Source organism: Rhea pennata, chromosome 1 (assembly GCF_028389875.1).
Source record: "Rhea pennata isolate bPtePen1 chromosome 1, bPtePen1.pri, whole genome shotgun sequence".
NCBI lineage: Eukaryota > Metazoa > Chordata > Aves > Rheiformes > Rheidae > Rhea > Rhea pennata.
The window spans coordinates 130718491-130736843 of record NC_084663.1 but is presented as its reverse complement, the minus strand read 5'-3'; the positions used below and the strand labels follow the sequence as shown (position 1 = coordinate 130736843).

Sequence of the window (18353 nt, the reverse complement as noted above, 5' to 3'; positions counted from 1 at the left end):
ACTGCTGATCGAATATGTTTAACCATGAAATATCAGCAGTGGATAAGTGGCAAATAGTTTCAATTTGGGCCTATTCAGTTTCAGCCATTTGAGCTCTGAATCCTGATAGGGTGAGTTTGTGTGGTAGCTGGGCAAAGTATGGAGACTGATCTGTTAGAACCAAATGATTGATTTGGCATCTAATATAATAAGTGAATCTCTCTTTCAAAAAGAAAGCATAATTTGCATATATATTAATTGTTATGTTCACATCTGGAAGGTCGTCTTTAGCAATCTTCAGCTCTTCATAGAGCTTCATCTTTTTTTCTGTGTGCTTATTGTTCCTTATGAAAGAGGTTTATTTCTTGTTTGATTAAAAGTATTTTTACAAAAAGACCTCTCCTTCTTCTGCTGTTCTAAACAATATTTTTATTACATTTATACTGTTTTCCTCTTTTGTGGATGTTTACTCCTGGGTGCCAGTTCAGTATTGTTTTATGCATTGGCTTGACTTTATGTAATCCTAGCGAAAATAAATTTAATCATTTCTGTTCTGACAGTGCCTAAAACCATCCAGTCCAGCATTTTAGTTCATTTGATACTGAGTAGCATGGACCATACTGCAAAGATCTTACAATAAAAGTAAAGATAGCTTGTGGAACTGGAGGCCAGTCCTGCTTTCGCAGAGTACTAACTTTGTATCTCATCCCCTCCTGCTCTCTTCCTCACTGATTTTTGTACTTTAATAATTATTTGATAGCTCACATTTTATTTTTCAGGAAAAGTTTTCTACCAAATCTTTATTTTATATTATTTGTTTTGAATACTAAAACTGAAGAGTACAGTGAACAATGGAAGAGAGTCATTTGTTTTTTCTTTTTTTTTTTTTTTTTTTTTTTTTTTTTTTTTTTTTGGTTGGTTCTGCTTCATCTACAGGAGCTTTAGCAAACAAGATTCCATTTTCAGTTAATTTTCAATGAAACCTCAATGAAACCAATATTTTGGTCTTTAATTCTACCCCCCCAACTAACTAAGGAGTGTTTCATAAGTAAAGTGTATACTATGTGACCCTCTCACTCTTCTAATTGAAGAGATTTTTCATAATTTTTTTCCATCCAAAGCCTCTTTATATTGCGGCCCAGCCTTCTGTCTGTTCTTTAAGACTGCACTGATGATTCAATTAAGAAATATCTTCAGATTGTCATTACCAGTGTCAGAGTAATTAGTGACTTTTGTGGCTTATTTAAAAATTTTGTCATCCATTTCTTAAAGACTGTTCTGAGTGTAAATATTCTAACAGTACTTAGTATCTCAGCAAAACATACATATGGAATAGTCTTCATTTTAAATGCTGAATATGCCTGTGTTTTACTACTACAGAAATACTAAAATTATGTATTTCAATATTGAATATATAGGGGTTTCTTTAAGAATTGGAATGATGATGAATATTTTAAAACAGCATTTTGCTGAATGGAAATGAAATAATTCAATGTGAAATCTCAGTATATGGAATATATGGAAATCTTTAAATCCAGATGTATCCTCTTGCTACACAGCTTGTTAAATACACTTAATTACTTGATATTCAGATCTACTTCATGACCTGAAATTGTGCAGAGATAAGGGGAGGTAATCTCTGGATATATTTTTATATTTTACATAGTATTTCTAGCTTCAGTTGATTGTAATTTAAAACAGTTACAATCTATCTGTAACTGTTACAGCCTATCATGTTTTTTTGTTACAGTCTACAGTTTTATTGTGACAATTTTTCAGTAATTGGAAAAGCATCCTCTCGTTTTAGTAATAATAATATTTAAAGAGTAAGGACTGGCAACTAGGAGTTAATGTATGGGAAATGCATTTATTACAAGGTCTGTATCTTATTTTTGTCATATTGCAAATATACTGGCAAATAGTAGCTGGATGAAGACAGCAACTATGTAATTTTGTCTTCTACCGTTCTGAGTTATAAAATACTTCTTCCTAAGTTATTTTTCTGTTTTCTCCTTTCATCTCTTAGGCATTGACAAAAGATCCACAGGATTATCCTGACAAAAAGAGCTTGCCACATGTGCATGTTGCCATGTGGATAAACTCTCAAGGAGGCCGAAAGGTGAAGGCAGGAGATACAGTGTCATATATCATTTGTCAGGTAAAAATGTGTTTGTTTATAGCTAAATACTAGGTATTGTTTTGAGAGATGGCAAAGAAAGGCAACTCAACTCCTTTAAAAAAATGTTTTGACATATCTTTGCAGTGAGATTATGCTGTATTTTGAAATAGTTGGCTTTCTATATTCGTGACAGTTTTACAGGACCAGAAGGGATCATTGTGATCAGCTTGGCCTATCTAACCATTCGTTCTCATAGAGTAGTTGATAAAAATTTCCCTGAATTAATTTATTTTTGGAACGGGAAATTATTTTTAAAGAAAACATCTGATCTTAATTTTTAAGAAGAAAAGTTCTGGTGGTGAAGAAACTGTCATTCTTGGAAAGCTATTTCATGATTATATAGTGTCATTGTTATTTCCAGTGTGTGTATTTCCAATTCCAAATCATTGGCTTTGACAGTACTTCTGTCTGTTAGACTGGGGAATTTGAGGAACTTTCTGTTTTCAGGTTTTTTAATATCTTGTGAATGCTTTTAAAACTTGGGTAAATGATGTTGTCTTAGACAGTTGGAGGAAGTGGTTGCTTTTCTCTGTACCTCTTGCATTGAGGTGTTTTCCATTTTTTTGCACCATTGCCAGTTTTTGAGTGTTTCTTTGCCCACAAATTTGGTGTATTTTGTAAGTACAATACTGTGTCAATGTCAAATATGGATTTACAACAGTTTTACAAATTTTACTGGCACTTGCTTGTTTGTACATCTGAAAACTGTTCTTAGCTACAACCCCGTGTTACTGATTCATGTTCTGTTGGTAGGTATTCAGCATGATAGCCTTGGAGCTTTTCGTTTGATTTTCTTCTCCCTAAATGTAAACTAGATCAGAATAGAATTCAGTCAGTAGCCCCTTATCTAGATACCGCTCCTCCCACTCCCAAAAAATCCCAACAAGAAACCCCTTAAATATAACACTACATTGAATGTACTCTGAGTCTTGAGAGAAGAGTCCAAGTCTGATATTTAGTCACATTGTTTCACTCTGAAATTAATCTGCTAGAAGATGTTCAAGAAATGCAGTTACGAGCATGGTATAAATGTGTTTTGGAAGTGTGATTGAGAGGAAGGAATGTGCCACACTACCTGTAAGTGGGAAAGGATTGCAGCACCCATCTACTGCAAGAAGCATAACTCACAGCACAAAGTTGCATATCTTACTATCCTTTAACATATTCTCCTTTTCATTATTGATGAGCCGACTGTTTATTTCCACACATTACTTCACTCTGATCTGAATATAAACTGAAGGAAAGTTTAAATTCAAGGAGTATAAACTCCCCAGGAAAGTTTCTGCCATCCAGTTGATAAAAGCTCACTTAGAACCATGTAGAACTACTTGGAAAAGGTTCTGGGTTTGCTTTTTTGATGGCAAGTTCTTTTTGTCAGCAGTAGTTTCCATTTATCAAACCAGCTTACTTTCTCTCTGCTGGTATGTTCATCTGATGAAGCTCTGTAGGGAACTGTTGTGGAATGACTCTGTGGTTGCTTTCCAGTTAAATGAAGCTTTGGTGAGATAGCTTTTTTTCCTACAAACTTCTCTGTTGGTAAACTTTGCTTGTCCTGGAAAATGCATTTGTTATGGTAAAGTCAAGAAGCCTTTTAGTTTCATTCAATATCAGTGCTATGTTCTCAGTCATCATACCATGTGTTTGATCATCTGCTTAATATTTTTTTTTTAAAAAAAAGGCCTGAAACTAATTTACTGTGTCCATGCCTGTTTAAAGGGAGTCAGGCTAAGTTTTGCTGATAAAGATGGGAAGTATTTAGCATTCTTCCTCAGCCAGCACTGTCTATTGCATGCATTAAAGGAATGGAAAAGAACACAGATGACATATGTAGAATACATGCAACCACAATATCTGCTGTTTCACAGCAGAGATGCTCAGAAGAATAAACTCATGAATATTCTGAAAATTCTGCTGCTTGATTTTTGGATGTTGATATTACTGTCTTTTAACTTTTAAAAGCATTTTTTGAAACATGCACAACTTAGTAGTAAGTACAGACATGAGCGATTTGATGTATCATTAGCTCAAAAATATATACTGTAGTTTGAATTTGCTGTAAAAGATAGGTGTAGGGTGGATTTGATGGACCAAAGATCTTTTATGCCAGACTGATGGACTTGGTAACATCTGTAGTGGACCACTGTTTCCTTCAGCTCCTTCATCTTTAAAAACTGAAATGTATTGGGTTTTTTATTTAATCTGGAGTTCTTAGCTTGGCATGAAGAAACTGCCGAGACTTAGGAGAGCTAGGCAATGGGTATGGCTGAGCAGTAACACAATACAAGAGAAGAATGTACTTGTTGAAAGAAGGAAGCTGAAGGAATTGCATTACAATTATTTTTGCAAAGCAGCTGGTTGAGCTGAATAGTCCTAAATTAATTTCGTTCTGAATACTAAGTTGTATGAAAGGAGTAGGAGGAACCAATGGCATGCAGTCTGTCTTTATTAACGATGGATTTTCAGTCCATGGTTGCTGACCCTATTGAAGCCAGTTTCTTGTCTTAACTGAAAAATGAAGGTGTTACATGCTAATGCATATGAGTTTTTTATTTTGCTTTTAAAAAAGGCAAAAAAGAAGACTATACTTAGGGAAAAATTGATTTTAATACTTCTCACTCCCACCCTATCCCCCAGTAAATGTTTACTTCTATCACTGAATGCTTGTTAAGCTACCACTTTTAAATTTTGAGAAACATTGAAAATAAAATTTCCTAGTGTAGTTGTGGACTGGGAATAATACTGTACAGATTTAATGGGTTATATTTTCCAGAAGAATGCAGTCTGCTTAGAGCTGAAACTTAATTCCTTCGTTAACACTATTTTCATTTTAAATATCACCTTACCAAATTGAATTATTTTCTCTTCATCTTCCTCTTTCTATTGGAGAAGAATTTAGTGTACACTCTGAGCCTTGGAGTCATGTTCCTCTTTTGCCTCATGAGGTCACCAAGTGTTTCTTTCAGTATTTTCACTCTGTCAAATTGATAATATTGTCTCTGTCATTTATTTGGATGCCAATGACTGCTAGTCCTCTCTCTTTGACTGTCCATTTTATTTGTTTCTATATAGAATCTAAGAATATCAGTTTCCTCGGAAAACAGATACAGTTTTGATATCCAGGACTTGGAATTTGCTTGTTGTATAAAATGATAATGTTTAATACAGAGTGAATCCAAAATGCCTGCCTTGTGCATATTTTTAGCTGGGCTGATAGTTACAATGTGTTTTCATTGTGCATTTCAGAATTGACAGATGGGACTGTTTACTCTGTCTGCTCTTACTGATTTGCACATGTAGGCTGCAATAATACAAGCTGGATTTACATTCTTGAACTTGCTAGTCGATGCCAGCAACAGTAATGCAATTTTTTTACTACTATTAATACTACTATTTAATACTGTGTATTCGATGCATAATAAATGAACCAAAAGAGAGCAACTGTGTATCAACTTTGCGTTAATATAATACATGATACTTGAAGCCTAATCCTTCATATAGACTGAATGTGGATTTTACTTTTTTCACATTTTGTTTTCTACATGTCTTCTTTCTTAGGATGGATCAAATCTGAGTGCCAGCCAGCGAGCATATGCTCCTGAACAGTTGCAAAAACAAGACAATCTTAGTATTGATACTCAGTACTATCTATCACAGCAAATACATCCAGTAGTCGCTAGAATATGTGAGCCTATAGAGGGAATTGATTCTGTTCTTATTGCAACATGGTTAGGTAAGTATTCTAAATTAAGTTTATTTGAAGAGTTCCAAGAGACAAAGTGAAAAGCTTTAATGCATGTTTCTTAACAAAAATCCTCCTAGAATGAAGGATAACATGTGTTACACAATCTATAGAAAGAAGCTTGGATTGTAAGTTTAGCAGAATAACTTTTCAGAAGGTGCTTATTAAGATAAACTTAACCTTATAGACCTTATCCAGAGTTTGAAAAAAGTACTGTTCACAAATTTTCTTAAGTTACTGAAGTACCATTTAGTCCTGGAATATGCAGTCTCTAGTATCTTCCCAGAGAGAAAACAGTCATACTTATAATGAAAGGGTACAGATTTTTAGTAGAAGGTAAGAGAAGAGTTTTTATTTCTAGAATTGACCTGCTAGAAAACATAAAAGCCTTAGTGTAATGGTCTTCCTTTCTCCATATGGGGTAGGCACCACCCCCACCCCGACAAAAAAAAAGAGAGAGAGAGAGAGAGAAAGGAAGTGCTATAAAAAAGTAACTTTTGCTAGTGGCCGTGGAATTACCAGTTTTTATTCAACTGGTGTTTATTCAAGTGAGCAGCATGGAAATGCTCTTAGCATTGTTTTTCTTTTTAAGAGAATGCCAAAGAAATTGGAAGTTTTTCTACCCAACTCTTAGTGTCTCCGTATCTTCCCTATTTCTTAGGCTTCTTTTCCAGAGAGAAGTATAGATGCTGAAAATTTTTAAATGGTTCAGGGTCAGGCTCTTTCTCTGAAAATACCATGCTATGTCTGTAATGTGGTTTAGTATTGTTCCTTCCCTGAAAATGATTCATCAACAGACATGATCTTCTCGATGAACAGAAATTTTGTGATCTGTTTCCCAAATCTAGTGCCTTACTTTTTAAAATCATGTTACCCATGGACATGGAAAATGTTGTTAAGCCTGCTGGTTGTTGAGTTCTTGACAAGACTGTCTTCTTCCACAAGCAAATATTTACAGTTGCATGGTGTCAGTTTAATAATCTCTTGTTTTGAAACTATGTGCATGTCCATCAGAGCACAGACTTGCAGAAATGCTTTTGTTCAGAAACTTTGGAATGCTTGGAAGAAGAGTTAAACGGTAGCATTTTGTGTACAGGTGTTGGCTAAGACTCAAGAATTGGTCATTTAAAACTTAACAGGCATCGTGCAACCTGGCAGGATGCTTCTTCTGGGCCAAAGGTTTGGCTCTTGGTGGGCTCATATTTTTGCACTTAAAATGTGTGTAAGTATAAGTTCCTGTCTTGTTACTGCTCAAGAAGAGTGATTGTCATGAAAGATCCTTATCTCCCAAGATGGTTTATGTAATATGCACCTTCTGCCATCTCCATACCAAGATGACTGTTAAATAAATAAATGAGGGAGGGTTTTGCTTTTGATGGGAGGGCGAGTGCAGACATAGTTGCATGACGGCAGAGATATTTTTTGGAGGCAGTGGATGTTGCTGTCTGTGCCCAAGAACCCAGGTGTTTTGAGGAGGTGTCAGCCCTACTTGCACACACAGGCTATGTGGCATGGCCTTGGTGAACAGCTTTCCATTGATGCCAGAATGGATTACAGGGCTTGTCAAACCAAAAAAGTCAGGTGCTCTTGGTCTGGATGAAACAGTTTAAAATAGAGGTAAACTTGTAGTTTGTTTAGGTAAAAAACTTAAGATTTCTGAAGCTAATTGATTTCTTGCAAAGATTTAGTTTCATGGAGTTAGGCTAGAATTCAGACTTGTTCCTCATTCACCACAGGTCAGATTTTCGTAAAAGACTATTTCCCTTTAGGCATCTAAATTAAGTGCCCAGATCTTACGAGCTGTATGCCACTTGGTAGCATTAACTACCTGAAAATGCCTATGCTGCTTTTGCACTTTAGTGAGTTCAAAATGAAAATTTACTTTTTAGTCTATAATAGTATTACGCAACTGAGAGTTTATTGGTTGTATACAATTGTTAATCTGAAAACTTCTATGTATCTATTAAAATCTTAGCTCTGAAATACATTCAGTTTGACCTTCCCTTGCTATGAAAATGTTACTTCCTTCTCCACCTTTGTTTTCTTGGGAACATTTAAATCAGGTTTGCTGGTAGTCAGGTCTTTTTCAAAACTTCCATTATATTTAGAATTTTATTCTTTTACTTTTAATCAGAGCTGTACATGAATTGTTGCAGTTAAGTTATAAAATAACTTTTATTTTAAACAGTGTTGGGAAAGTAGTCAAATTTGTTTGTCTCAAAGGAATTGAAAAGAGCTTTAAGTGTACAAGATGTCTGAGCCCATCGCTCTAAAACAAGCAAATAGGAAAACTGCTCTGTGTTGTTAAGGTGGGGTTTTTTGTTTAGTATTTTCATTCTGTAACACAGCCAAATCTCTGTTGGTTTTCATGTCCTCTTAAAAAGAGGATATTTTCCATTTTGAACAAGAAAGCTGCTGTTCTGAAGGGTATAGAAGTATCATATTCATGGACTCAAACTCGGTTGCTTCCTCATTGAGAGCATCCTCCTCTGTCTGATGTAATTTAGTTATGTGAAGTGTATGTCTGTGTAGGGAAAATGGTTGTAGAAAGAAACATATACATTTCATATTTAACAGAATCTCTTTATTAGGTGGATGTTTCATTAACATGTCATCTCACTAGTCCAAGCAGATAAAATTGAGCTCTGCTTAGTATAGCTTGGCTTATATTAAAATAAACAAAAGGGTTTTATTTCTTTTCTTGTCCTCATTCAATTATTTTTCAGTTATCTTGTCTGTGTAAATTATTTTAACTAAACTCACGTTAGACACTAAGGAACAAAAGCAAATAACTGCACCTAAAAATTGCATTTATTCACCACCGAATCAAGCTGAAAATTGTCTTTTGTCTTTGGACTTTGTAGGAAGTCTGCCTGGCCTTTGAGAGATAAAAATTCATTGTTCCTAAAAATGAGAACCTCACAGGCATAATTTTTTGTTCATTCTCTTTTGTCTTGAAGTTCTTGAGGGGGAAAAAATGCATTGACAAGAGGAGGCTTGTCAAGGTTTCTGATACAAAGATGTGCAGTCAATAAGCCTGCTTGGAGGCCTTGCTTACTTCATCCTGAAACTACCTGTATTTTTTTTTAAAACAAAAAGAACTATATTTGCAAAACACTTTTCTTAATATATTGAAGTAATGTTTTTCTTTGTTTGGTGGTGGTATATAAATATTACTCCCTGTTGTGTTCTCCCACCTCCCCCCCCCCCATTTTTTCTGTATTGTCAAAAATACATAATCCTGGAGGCAGGATCATTTAAGCATGAGATTTTTGTTGTTGTTACCATATCTTTTTCTATAAATTATGGAAGATACTGACTGCAGAAAAGGAGTTTTTTCCTAGACTGTGTCACAGTCCTCTGCAACAGGAGTGCTAGTGCTTTGCAGATGGATGTGTCTGAGGTGCTCTGTAAATTGTTTGACATTTGGTTATTTCTTAGGAAGGTTATCTAATTTTAGGGAGATGGTCCTGGTTAATCTTGGTTCCTGATCAGCCATGTCATTATGAGTGCTTCCTAGTCCTCCTTCCTTCATGGTGTGTCTTGTCGATGCTTTTAGTAAGGAAGTCCCCCACCACATTAAAAGTACTACATTTTTTTCTTTTCTTTTTTTTTTCTTAGCTTTTTAATCAGTGCCTTTAATACTTAGCAGCTACCCAGGCTAACTCCTCTTAGAGGAACTGAAATAGCTGTGGTCTCCTCATGGCACATAGGAATTACATTAGGTTCCATCGGGGTTTTTTAGTAATAATCTCGCATTACGCAGTGAAGCAAGAATAGAGTGACAGAACTGAAGATGAAAATCCATGACGGTACAGTAGTAAACTCCAAAGTATATGAATTTTGATGTTTGTCATCTAGTTGGGGTTTTTTTTTTTTTTTTTTTTTTTTTTTTGGAGGGGTGCCAGGGAGAGGAGGGGGTGCTCTAGGCCTGTTCAGAAACTCGGCCTTGCTAAGCTGTGTTATATGTGTGCTTTGATGGGCAGATATTGCACAGTATCCTGGCTGCCACAGTTGGATGGGAAATGTGAGGAGATTAAAGCCTGCAGGTATGTCTCTGCAGGGGCTCGCAGAGAAGGGATGGGTCCCTTTGCTGCAAGGGGCAGTGCAACCCCTGCAGTGGGGCCTGCAGTCGGAAATGGTTAGCAGTGCCGGGTTTGCTTTAATGGCAGGTTTAGAGGCTAGGTTTTTTTAGAGAGCAAACTGACCCGTTCATACAAAGCTTTTTATTCTGTTGCTGGGATTTCTAAATAAAATGAGGTACTGTTGTCTGGAGCTAGTCTTGCCTATGCAGGGAAATGTTTGTTGGAATTCGACCCTCCGTTTGTTTCAGTGCAGTGACCTGACCGATTGACTATTTACTTACTTAATTCACCCCACCAACCCCGGATTGGTCCCACGTCCTTTTAAGACTCCCGTTCAGAAAGTGCCCGAGCTTTGAAACACAGCCGGATCCGTTTCAGGCAAAGTTTGAGGAAAAACTAAAAGCGCGCGTTTTTAAGATGCGGATGCCTTCGGCGCAAGTTTTATAGCCCTGGATAAAACTCGGGGCTCGCGGTTTGGGGACAGTGGGACGCGGACGAAGCGCGGCCGGGCGGCGGGAGCGGGCCCCTCGAGGCGGGCTTGCCTTGGCCTCGCTCGGGAGCGCGGTGGCAGTGCGCAGCCGGCACCTCGAGGTGGCGGCACCGGCCGCGCTTTGCCTCGGCCGCCGCGAAACCTCGGAGGAGCCGAGCGACTTGTTAGCTCGCCTGCGCGGCCGGGGAGCCCGCTTCCAGGCTCGCCTGCCTTCCGAGCGCAGGAGGCAGAACCGAAGCCCACGCTCAGTTAGTGGAAGAGCCCGTGGGAGCGGGAGAATCGGGGAACACTTTTCCCACCTGCTCCCCTGGGCGCTGGAGCCCGTGCGATGCTTTGCTTTCTGCTCACCGCTCGTGTTTCCGCCGTGGGAGCGTGCAGGAGCAGCAGAGGGTGGGAATTTGGGGAAGAACGACCTGAAGAAATTTTCGTGTGAAAATACTGTGAATAATAAATTACGTTGCACCTTTACCCAGCTTCTTAAATGACATTTTTGCTTGCTAGTTAATAAATGACTTAACAATTACATTAGAAAAATCAGGAACAACTTCTGGAACTTTCTTTCACTATTTACTTCTGTCATGCCAACTTGAGCTGTGTTTTTTTTCTTTTTTAATTGTTGTGCTTTTCTTCTTTGACACACATGCAACTTGGCAATTTTTGTGAGGTTGGAAAGACTACCTGAGTGCAGATAATTTAACCATAGTCCCAGAAGTGTTTTATGTTCGAGTAAGTCAAAGACCTTTTGATTTTTCTCAATGTCATGTAAAAAATAAGAGTTCAAAGAAGTTAATCGCTTAAAGTCTCATTCCGTTCTTTTTTTTTAAATTACCAAAACCGTATTTTATTTCCATCCATTAGATATTCCCTACTTTGTTTACCAAGTAGGGGGTAGTACAGCCAGCATGACCTGTTGCAAGGGGATACAAGTTGGTGTGCTGAAATGGATTAATTGAACCAACTGTCCCTGAAAAGACATAATAGATAAAATAGGTCCCAGTTCCACCAGATAATTAAGGTAGGCATGTGCTTTAAAAGCCTGAGACATAGGTCCCTTTGAATTCACTGGGGCTGTTTGCATACCAGAAGTTAGGTGTACACTTGAATCGTCACAATATTTTTCAAGTTGTTTTCACCAGCCAAAATAGGTAAGAAAGTCCTGGAACAGGTGTGGTTTAGATTCCACTAACAAAGACACATATTCTTCTGTTAAACTATTACCAAATGTCCGTGTGCTTATTTGCTCTCACAGTTTTTGACTGAATAGTGGGAAGCTACAGTTGACTGAAAGACAAAATGTATTTCCTTTATCTTTTGTTTAGTGAAATACTTCACTGTTTTGGGAAACAAGATAGATTTCTAACTGAACATTTGATAGGATCTGTATCATAAAGTTACAGTGATCTTTTTCATTCCACTTCTGAATTCACACCAAAGTGAGAATATTTGTATTTACCATTAGTATCTTAGATCCAATCTACTGTGTGTGATTTTTTTTTTTTTTTATTTGGGGGGGGGGTATTTCTCATTTTGCAAAATCTTAATATTAAACAACACTCAAATCCTCTTCCTAAAATCTTTTTATCTACTGAATATTTTTTGCAGAATATACTTTTTGTTTTTTAAAAGAATAAATACATTGCCAACTTTTTTTTCCCCTCTAAGCTCCTTCTCTCCGCCCGCCCCAACACAAAGTCTCTTTTAAGGCACTACATGTATTAGAGTGTATAGTGTGGTATCAGGAATGTTTTTTGCTTTACTTTTCTTTTTAATGAATAGAGTAAAACTATATTAAAAGTTTAAGAATCTCTTTGAGATAAAACGTGACCCTTATGTATTGACATTTCTTTTTTTAAGAAAAAAATAAAATTGGAAAGAATTATTACATTTTAGTGAAAATCATACTTTATCAAGGACCAGTTGAACTTCTTTGGCAATGGATTTCTTTCTTCTCTTCCTTGAATATGGTTTATTTTATACTTGGAAAAGAGCTGTTCAGAATAGTGTTACTAAAATCACAGATACCAAAACTTTTCTGTAAAGATAGTCGTTATGTGCCTGTATAACAATTGATTTGTAAGTGTGCTAATATTTAAATAGAAAAACTGAGGTTTTTTTTCTCAGAGATTTTCTTTAGATCTGTTAGTACTGTATGGTAAGGTTAAGAAGCATTTTAACATCTAGCTTCATTTCCTGTTTATAATTTTTTCTATTTCTTCCTGTAGTGGTTGTTACATTAGTTATTGAAGTTTACACATGATGTAGGATAATACATGGTAATCTTTTATTTGGCTTAATTAGCCTATGTTAAAAAAATCTGTTTCCTTTGATCTTTTTCCTATTATTACTAATGTAAGCCATAGTTGCCTAGACGTTTTCCTATACATGCGCATTAGATTATATTTTTCTAGAATGCGCTATTTTCCAAATTTTTAAAATTATAGATGGCATGAATGGACTTTTAGAAAATTGAGTGTGACAAAGGATGACCAAAAATGTGGGTTTTTCTTAAGTTTACTTTGGCAATCTTGTTTCTAGGGCAATGGACTTGATGCGTGCTCGCTTACTTATTTATTTATTTGCGGTTAAATCAGTATTTTTAGAATTGCTTTTGTATATTTATTTGTTTAAATTCTTGAGTTCTGGCAATGAAAAATAAAGCAGTTTGTCTCCAGTGCTGTCGTTTTAAATGCTGCTGCTGCTGCTGAATTTTAACCACTGCATTAGATTGAAACCTACATGCTGTTAACCACTGAGCCAAAATGAAATCGACCACTGCATTGAAATCAGAGTTGGCAGTTGTATACAGACTTGAAGGAGTTGGTAATAGCAGTGCACCCGTGTTTCTTTAATGGGGTTTTTATTCTCTGTTTTCAGTTTTAATGGTGCCATTTTGATTTAAAGACTGTTTCTTAATAATGATGCACATTTTTATTGAAATATTTTCAATGAAACTTAAGAAGAAAATAACAATAAAGCCATCCGTTAGGAGTGGTTTCCTCAGAAACAAAATGTTCTGTTGCATACTCCCATGATAATGCAATGTGCTTGTTTTATTTATAAAGCAATCTTGCGTAAGAAGATAAGTAGACCATTTCTTCGTGTTTCATGAACTTTCATTTGTGGTTAAAAATTGTAAAATGTCTTTATGTTTTATAAAGTATTTTCCTGAGGGTAGGTTTTTTGCTTCTGAATTTACATTTTGTAACTTTTGCATCTGTTTTACCAAGCCTATAAAAAGTAAGCTTATTTGTATGGTTGACCTCTTAGTATTTGAAACTTTTATTCCTTATTAATAGGACTGGATCCCTCCCAATTCCGAATCCATCACCATTACCAAAAAGATGAGGAAAATGATGCCTTGCTTGGTGGCCCAGCTCAGCTCACTGATGAGGAGAAATATAGGGATTGTGAAAGATTCAAGTTTTGCTGCCCCAAATGCGGAACAGAGAATATTTATGACAATGTCTTTGATGGTTCGGTTAGTTTCTTTTTTGCCTCATTTCTGTTCATTGATGAGGGGGAAAATACCTGTAGAAAAAGGAGCTTTTCAGATGGGATTCATGTGTTGCGGAAGAAGATACCATATTGTTGGAGTCCTGTTATTTATAACTTTGGAACAGAAATTTGCTGATAGGACAGTGCTGAAATGTTTATCCCATTTTTGCATTTCAGCTGGGAACATTGTAGTCTAGGAGAACATGTGAGATTATCTTGCTTCATTAATCTGTTTGCCCACATTCATGAATGATTGTTACTGTGACTTTTAAGGAATCCTTATCTTAACACCTTACTAACTTAGAGTTCTCTGTTTAATGAAACCTGCTTCTAGCAATGGCAATTTTTTATCCTAAATCATACTAATTGGAACCAAGTGTTTTTAAAATTTGTGTTTATCTTCTTCCATCCCACTTCCATTCTTGACAGAAAAGTTTTTCTGTGTTATCTTTCCTTCTGTCTTTGTATATTGAACATAAAAAGTCATCAGGGTACATTCTTGTTGGGAAGTTCTGCCAAAAAATGTATCTCTGACCTTGGATCACAACTTGAAATAGCGCCAAGTATTTAACTCTACAGCGATGTTATGAATGTATTAGTCACTGGCAAATTAGCAAGCTTCAGAGTAGTGAAAACCTTGAAAATGAAAGCAAATAAATCTTTTATCTAAATTAAAAGTAATTATTTTAAGTTAATTTGGACAAACAGCAGATGTTTCACATTTTTTTGAATCAAAATAAAGCAGTCTTTGGAAGCAAGTAAGAGGAAAAGACAGACGCGAATCGAGCAGTACTTTCAAAATCCTTGACTTTTGTTCATTACAGCTGTAAGTAAGATAGTAAATTGCGTGGAGGCTTGACAAATTGCAGATGGGCTAGCTGTAAAGAAGTGGATGTCGAACTTCCTTTTTAAAAAAAAAATAAAAGAAAAAGAGTTCTTCCACCTGGAATTTTTAGTGTTGGGGGGGGGGGAAGCCAAGACAGAGCAAACAAGCTTAGATGTTAAGCCTTAACTAGAAAAAAATTTTGTAAATTTTTTATAACCAGTCTAACAGGATGTTACTTTAATGAGAATTCTATCAATTTTAACTGTTCACACATTACTTCTAGGACCTGAAGTTTTAATTCCAGGCTTTCTGAAGGTTTTGGTCAGTGAGATGGTGTAAACTTTTAAGATCTATTCATTGCATTTGGGGAAAATAAAATATTATCACCTCATCCTTATTTAATGAGATCTGTATGTGTAGCCCTGTTGGTAATTTCTCAATTGATACCATAAGCATGCTCTCCAAAAGACCTTTCAATAAGAAGAGAATGGAAAAACTCGTGTTAGAGAAGTCTTTATGGATGTGTGGCCAACAGTGATGGGAAGAAAGAAGGCCCAGATTTTAGAGATTTAATTGGAAAAAAACAAACAAACTCTTAAAACTATTCTTTTTTAAAACTATGTACTATGTCTATATAGGTACTTCATATACAAATGCTTGTGATAACTTAGCTGCTATCATCTGCTGTCATGATGTACTGTTTCTAAACTTCTATTTTCAGGGGCGGTTTATTGAACCCAGCTTGCAAAGGTGCAGCAAGAGTGATTGTGAGGAGCCTCCTTTCAACTATGTGGTTCAAATGAGCAACAAATTACTGTTGGATATTAGACGATACCTAAGAAAATATTATAATGTAAGTATTCAGAAAATAATCTGCAATATGAATAGAGTTTTCCAAAGAGTGCTGAGTTTAGTGACTGTCATACTACATCCTGAATAGTACAGAACAGTAGCATGCAATGACAAAACTCAACTTTATGAAAATAAACTATCAATAAATGCTTTTGAAATACTAATTTGGAATGCTTGTTTATTGAGTTAGTTCAGTCTCATGTCAAGATAATCATATGCAAAATCTATACCTGTGTTTTTCAGCATTATTACAGATGCAGTAGATATTTATTCTTCAGATTTTTAGAGGAGAAAGTACAGAGACTTGATTATCTTACTGTTTTTGAGAAAATCTATGAAGCCTCTCAAATATGCAGATACTATTTTCTTATGTAATTGAAATCTGATTCTCTTACTCCAGTCTAAATTAATTTACATTGCTTTACATTGTGAAAAGAAAAAATGGGTCTAGTTCTGTTTTTTTTTTTAAAAAAAAATGAGGAAAAAAAAAGTAATCTATGAAGGGCAACAGATGAAAATCCTATGAATCTTTCTTCATAAATATTGAGAGGAAAAAGAACCAGAGCAGAAAGATGGGTAGCTAATTAATTTTATATGTATTATTTTATATATATATATATTTTTTTTTTTTCTTGGACAGTGCAAGAAATCCATAACACCAGCAGTAGGTGCTAGAATTCTGTGGCATTGTGGATAAAAAACATGTAGTATTTGAAAATCCCACTTTTACACTGTCCTGAGTGGTGACTATTAGAAAAGAAAAATACATTGTTTTTAAATTATGTAAATATGATTTTGCATTTCTGACATGCTGAAGGCATCGCGTTTTGTGAAATGGCAGCTAACCATTTTGGTTGGTTAAATTTTCATAGATTTCCTCATCCTCTTAGCTGCCTTAGGATTTTGGTCATGTAATGTAGGGCCAGGTCATCAGACATCAGTTTTGAAGGAAGTAGTAGTATTGGTTGCTCAGAACCTTTGACATCAAAGTCTTGGGTATACACCAAAATCTAAATAGTTTTTGAAAATTTGACCTGTAAATGAATGGCATAGTTTGTTTCTTTAAATATTACAAAGTACTTTTTGCAGAGAGCTACAACACTAATAATTTGTCTCAATAAGTTTAATTATGGTTTAATATTAAGTGTGAGTTTTGTGTTTTTTCATGTATATTAACTTTTATTGTGATTATAGGTAAGTATTTTCTAAGCTCTTTTCCGGGAATATGTTAGCTTCTGAATCTATAAATACATCTTTTGAACACCTTTGCTTCAGAAGGAGCATGGAAGTTTAGCCTAGACTATTTAAATTCAGACAGTGTTTTATAAGGCAGGATATCGTTCCTTTGCATTGAAGTTGAAGGTAGACAGCTTGTGCAGGTAAAGTTCCCAAAAAGCAAGATGTTATGTTACTCTATTTCAAAGCGCATCTGACTGCAAAATTATCAGTCAAATGATTTTACTGTGCTATTACATTATATAATATAACGTTTGTATTATGTGTCAAGGTAGTATACTTACACAGATTACTTTTGTGTGAAAGTTACTTCTACTTAACTTTTCTAGATTTTATGTGTGTACATTATGATAATACACAATGCCAAGTGCTAAATAATTTTTTTGCCTATAAAAAGCTAGAAAACATTATTGGTGTCAGATGTGCAATAGTAAACTTTGTGAGTGAAGGAAGATACATTTGAGGACAGGAAAAATTCTTATCACTGGTAGTGGTGAAAAGCCATGTGATATTTTTACTATATTCTCCATTTTTTGTAACATTAAGCTATGCATCAAACTGTGAGGTATTTGAATATTGAACATTGTAGTTTGCTTTACATTGTATTGAAATCTATTAAATATCTTATGTTACATAGATCATAATGTGACCTCCAAAATGAATTTATTTCTACGTGTAAGTGAAAGCATTAAAACTTGATTATATTTTTAGTACTAAGAAATAAGTTTTAACCTGGTTAGTTAAAATAATAAGGTTTAAAATTACTTTTTAACTGTAGAATACATTTGGACTCTGGAAATGCAAGATTATTTTTTTGTCAGAAGTAACTTCCAAATGGGACAGTAATTTTCATATAGAAAAAGGGCTTTCCGTTGAGCTAGGTGAGAAAAATTTTTGTCCTGTTAGCTCTTAGAAAAGTGGGTGCTGTGAGTTCTAGTTTATTCCTTTCATCAAGTCCTTGTTGTTGTGGTGTAACAGCTGGAGTTGAAATTCATCAAATGAGCGTTAGCACTAACATATATAATCCCGTAAGCTATAACAATACACTCAGAAGTAATATGCAGAAGAGTTGTCTGAGCAAAACCTTTGTGAAACTTTGAGATTTTTCTTCAGCAGCCCACTATTGTAGTGGTTACATCTAAAGGATACAGAAGTATCAATTTAAAATAGGCAAATAAGTCATTTAAGTTTATGTCCTTCCATTTATTCTGATTTTTTTAAAGATATTACTGTTATTTGTATACCGATTAAATGACAAATAACACAAAAACATAAATGTGAAAATGCCTTTTTTTAGGATAGTGATTTTTACCTTTTATTTTTACCTATAGCTTTATCAAGAGTTTTGGCCTGATCCACAGCTCACTGAAATGAGTAGGTTTAGTTTTTCAGTAAGGTTTGAATCAGGTTATAAGTGTGTTAAGACCATTGCATGTTGTTTCCTTTAATCTATTGAAATGCTTTTGTATTAT

The 18353-nt window shown here is 35.3% G+C and overlaps 1 protein-coding gene across 2 annotated transcripts in view; it reads left to right on the top strand.

Moving 5' to 3' along the window:
• The window catches only part of POLA1 (DNA polymerase alpha 1, catalytic subunit), a 215498-nt gene that overhangs the window by 88189 nt on the left and 108956 nt on the right, over positions 1 to 18353 (top strand). For both annotated transcript variants that reach the window (XM_062574180.1, XM_062574188.1), the window contains exons 31-34: positions 2006 to 2137; positions 5714 to 5888; positions 13769 to 13950; positions 15515 to 15646. In XM_062574180.1, coding sequence (XP_062430164.1) covers positions 2006 to 2137; positions 5714 to 5888; positions 13769 to 13950; positions 15515 to 15646 — 621 coding nt within the window. The remainder of the gene's footprint in view (positions 1 to 2005; positions 2138 to 5713; positions 5889 to 13768; positions 13951 to 15514; positions 15647 to 18353) is intronic.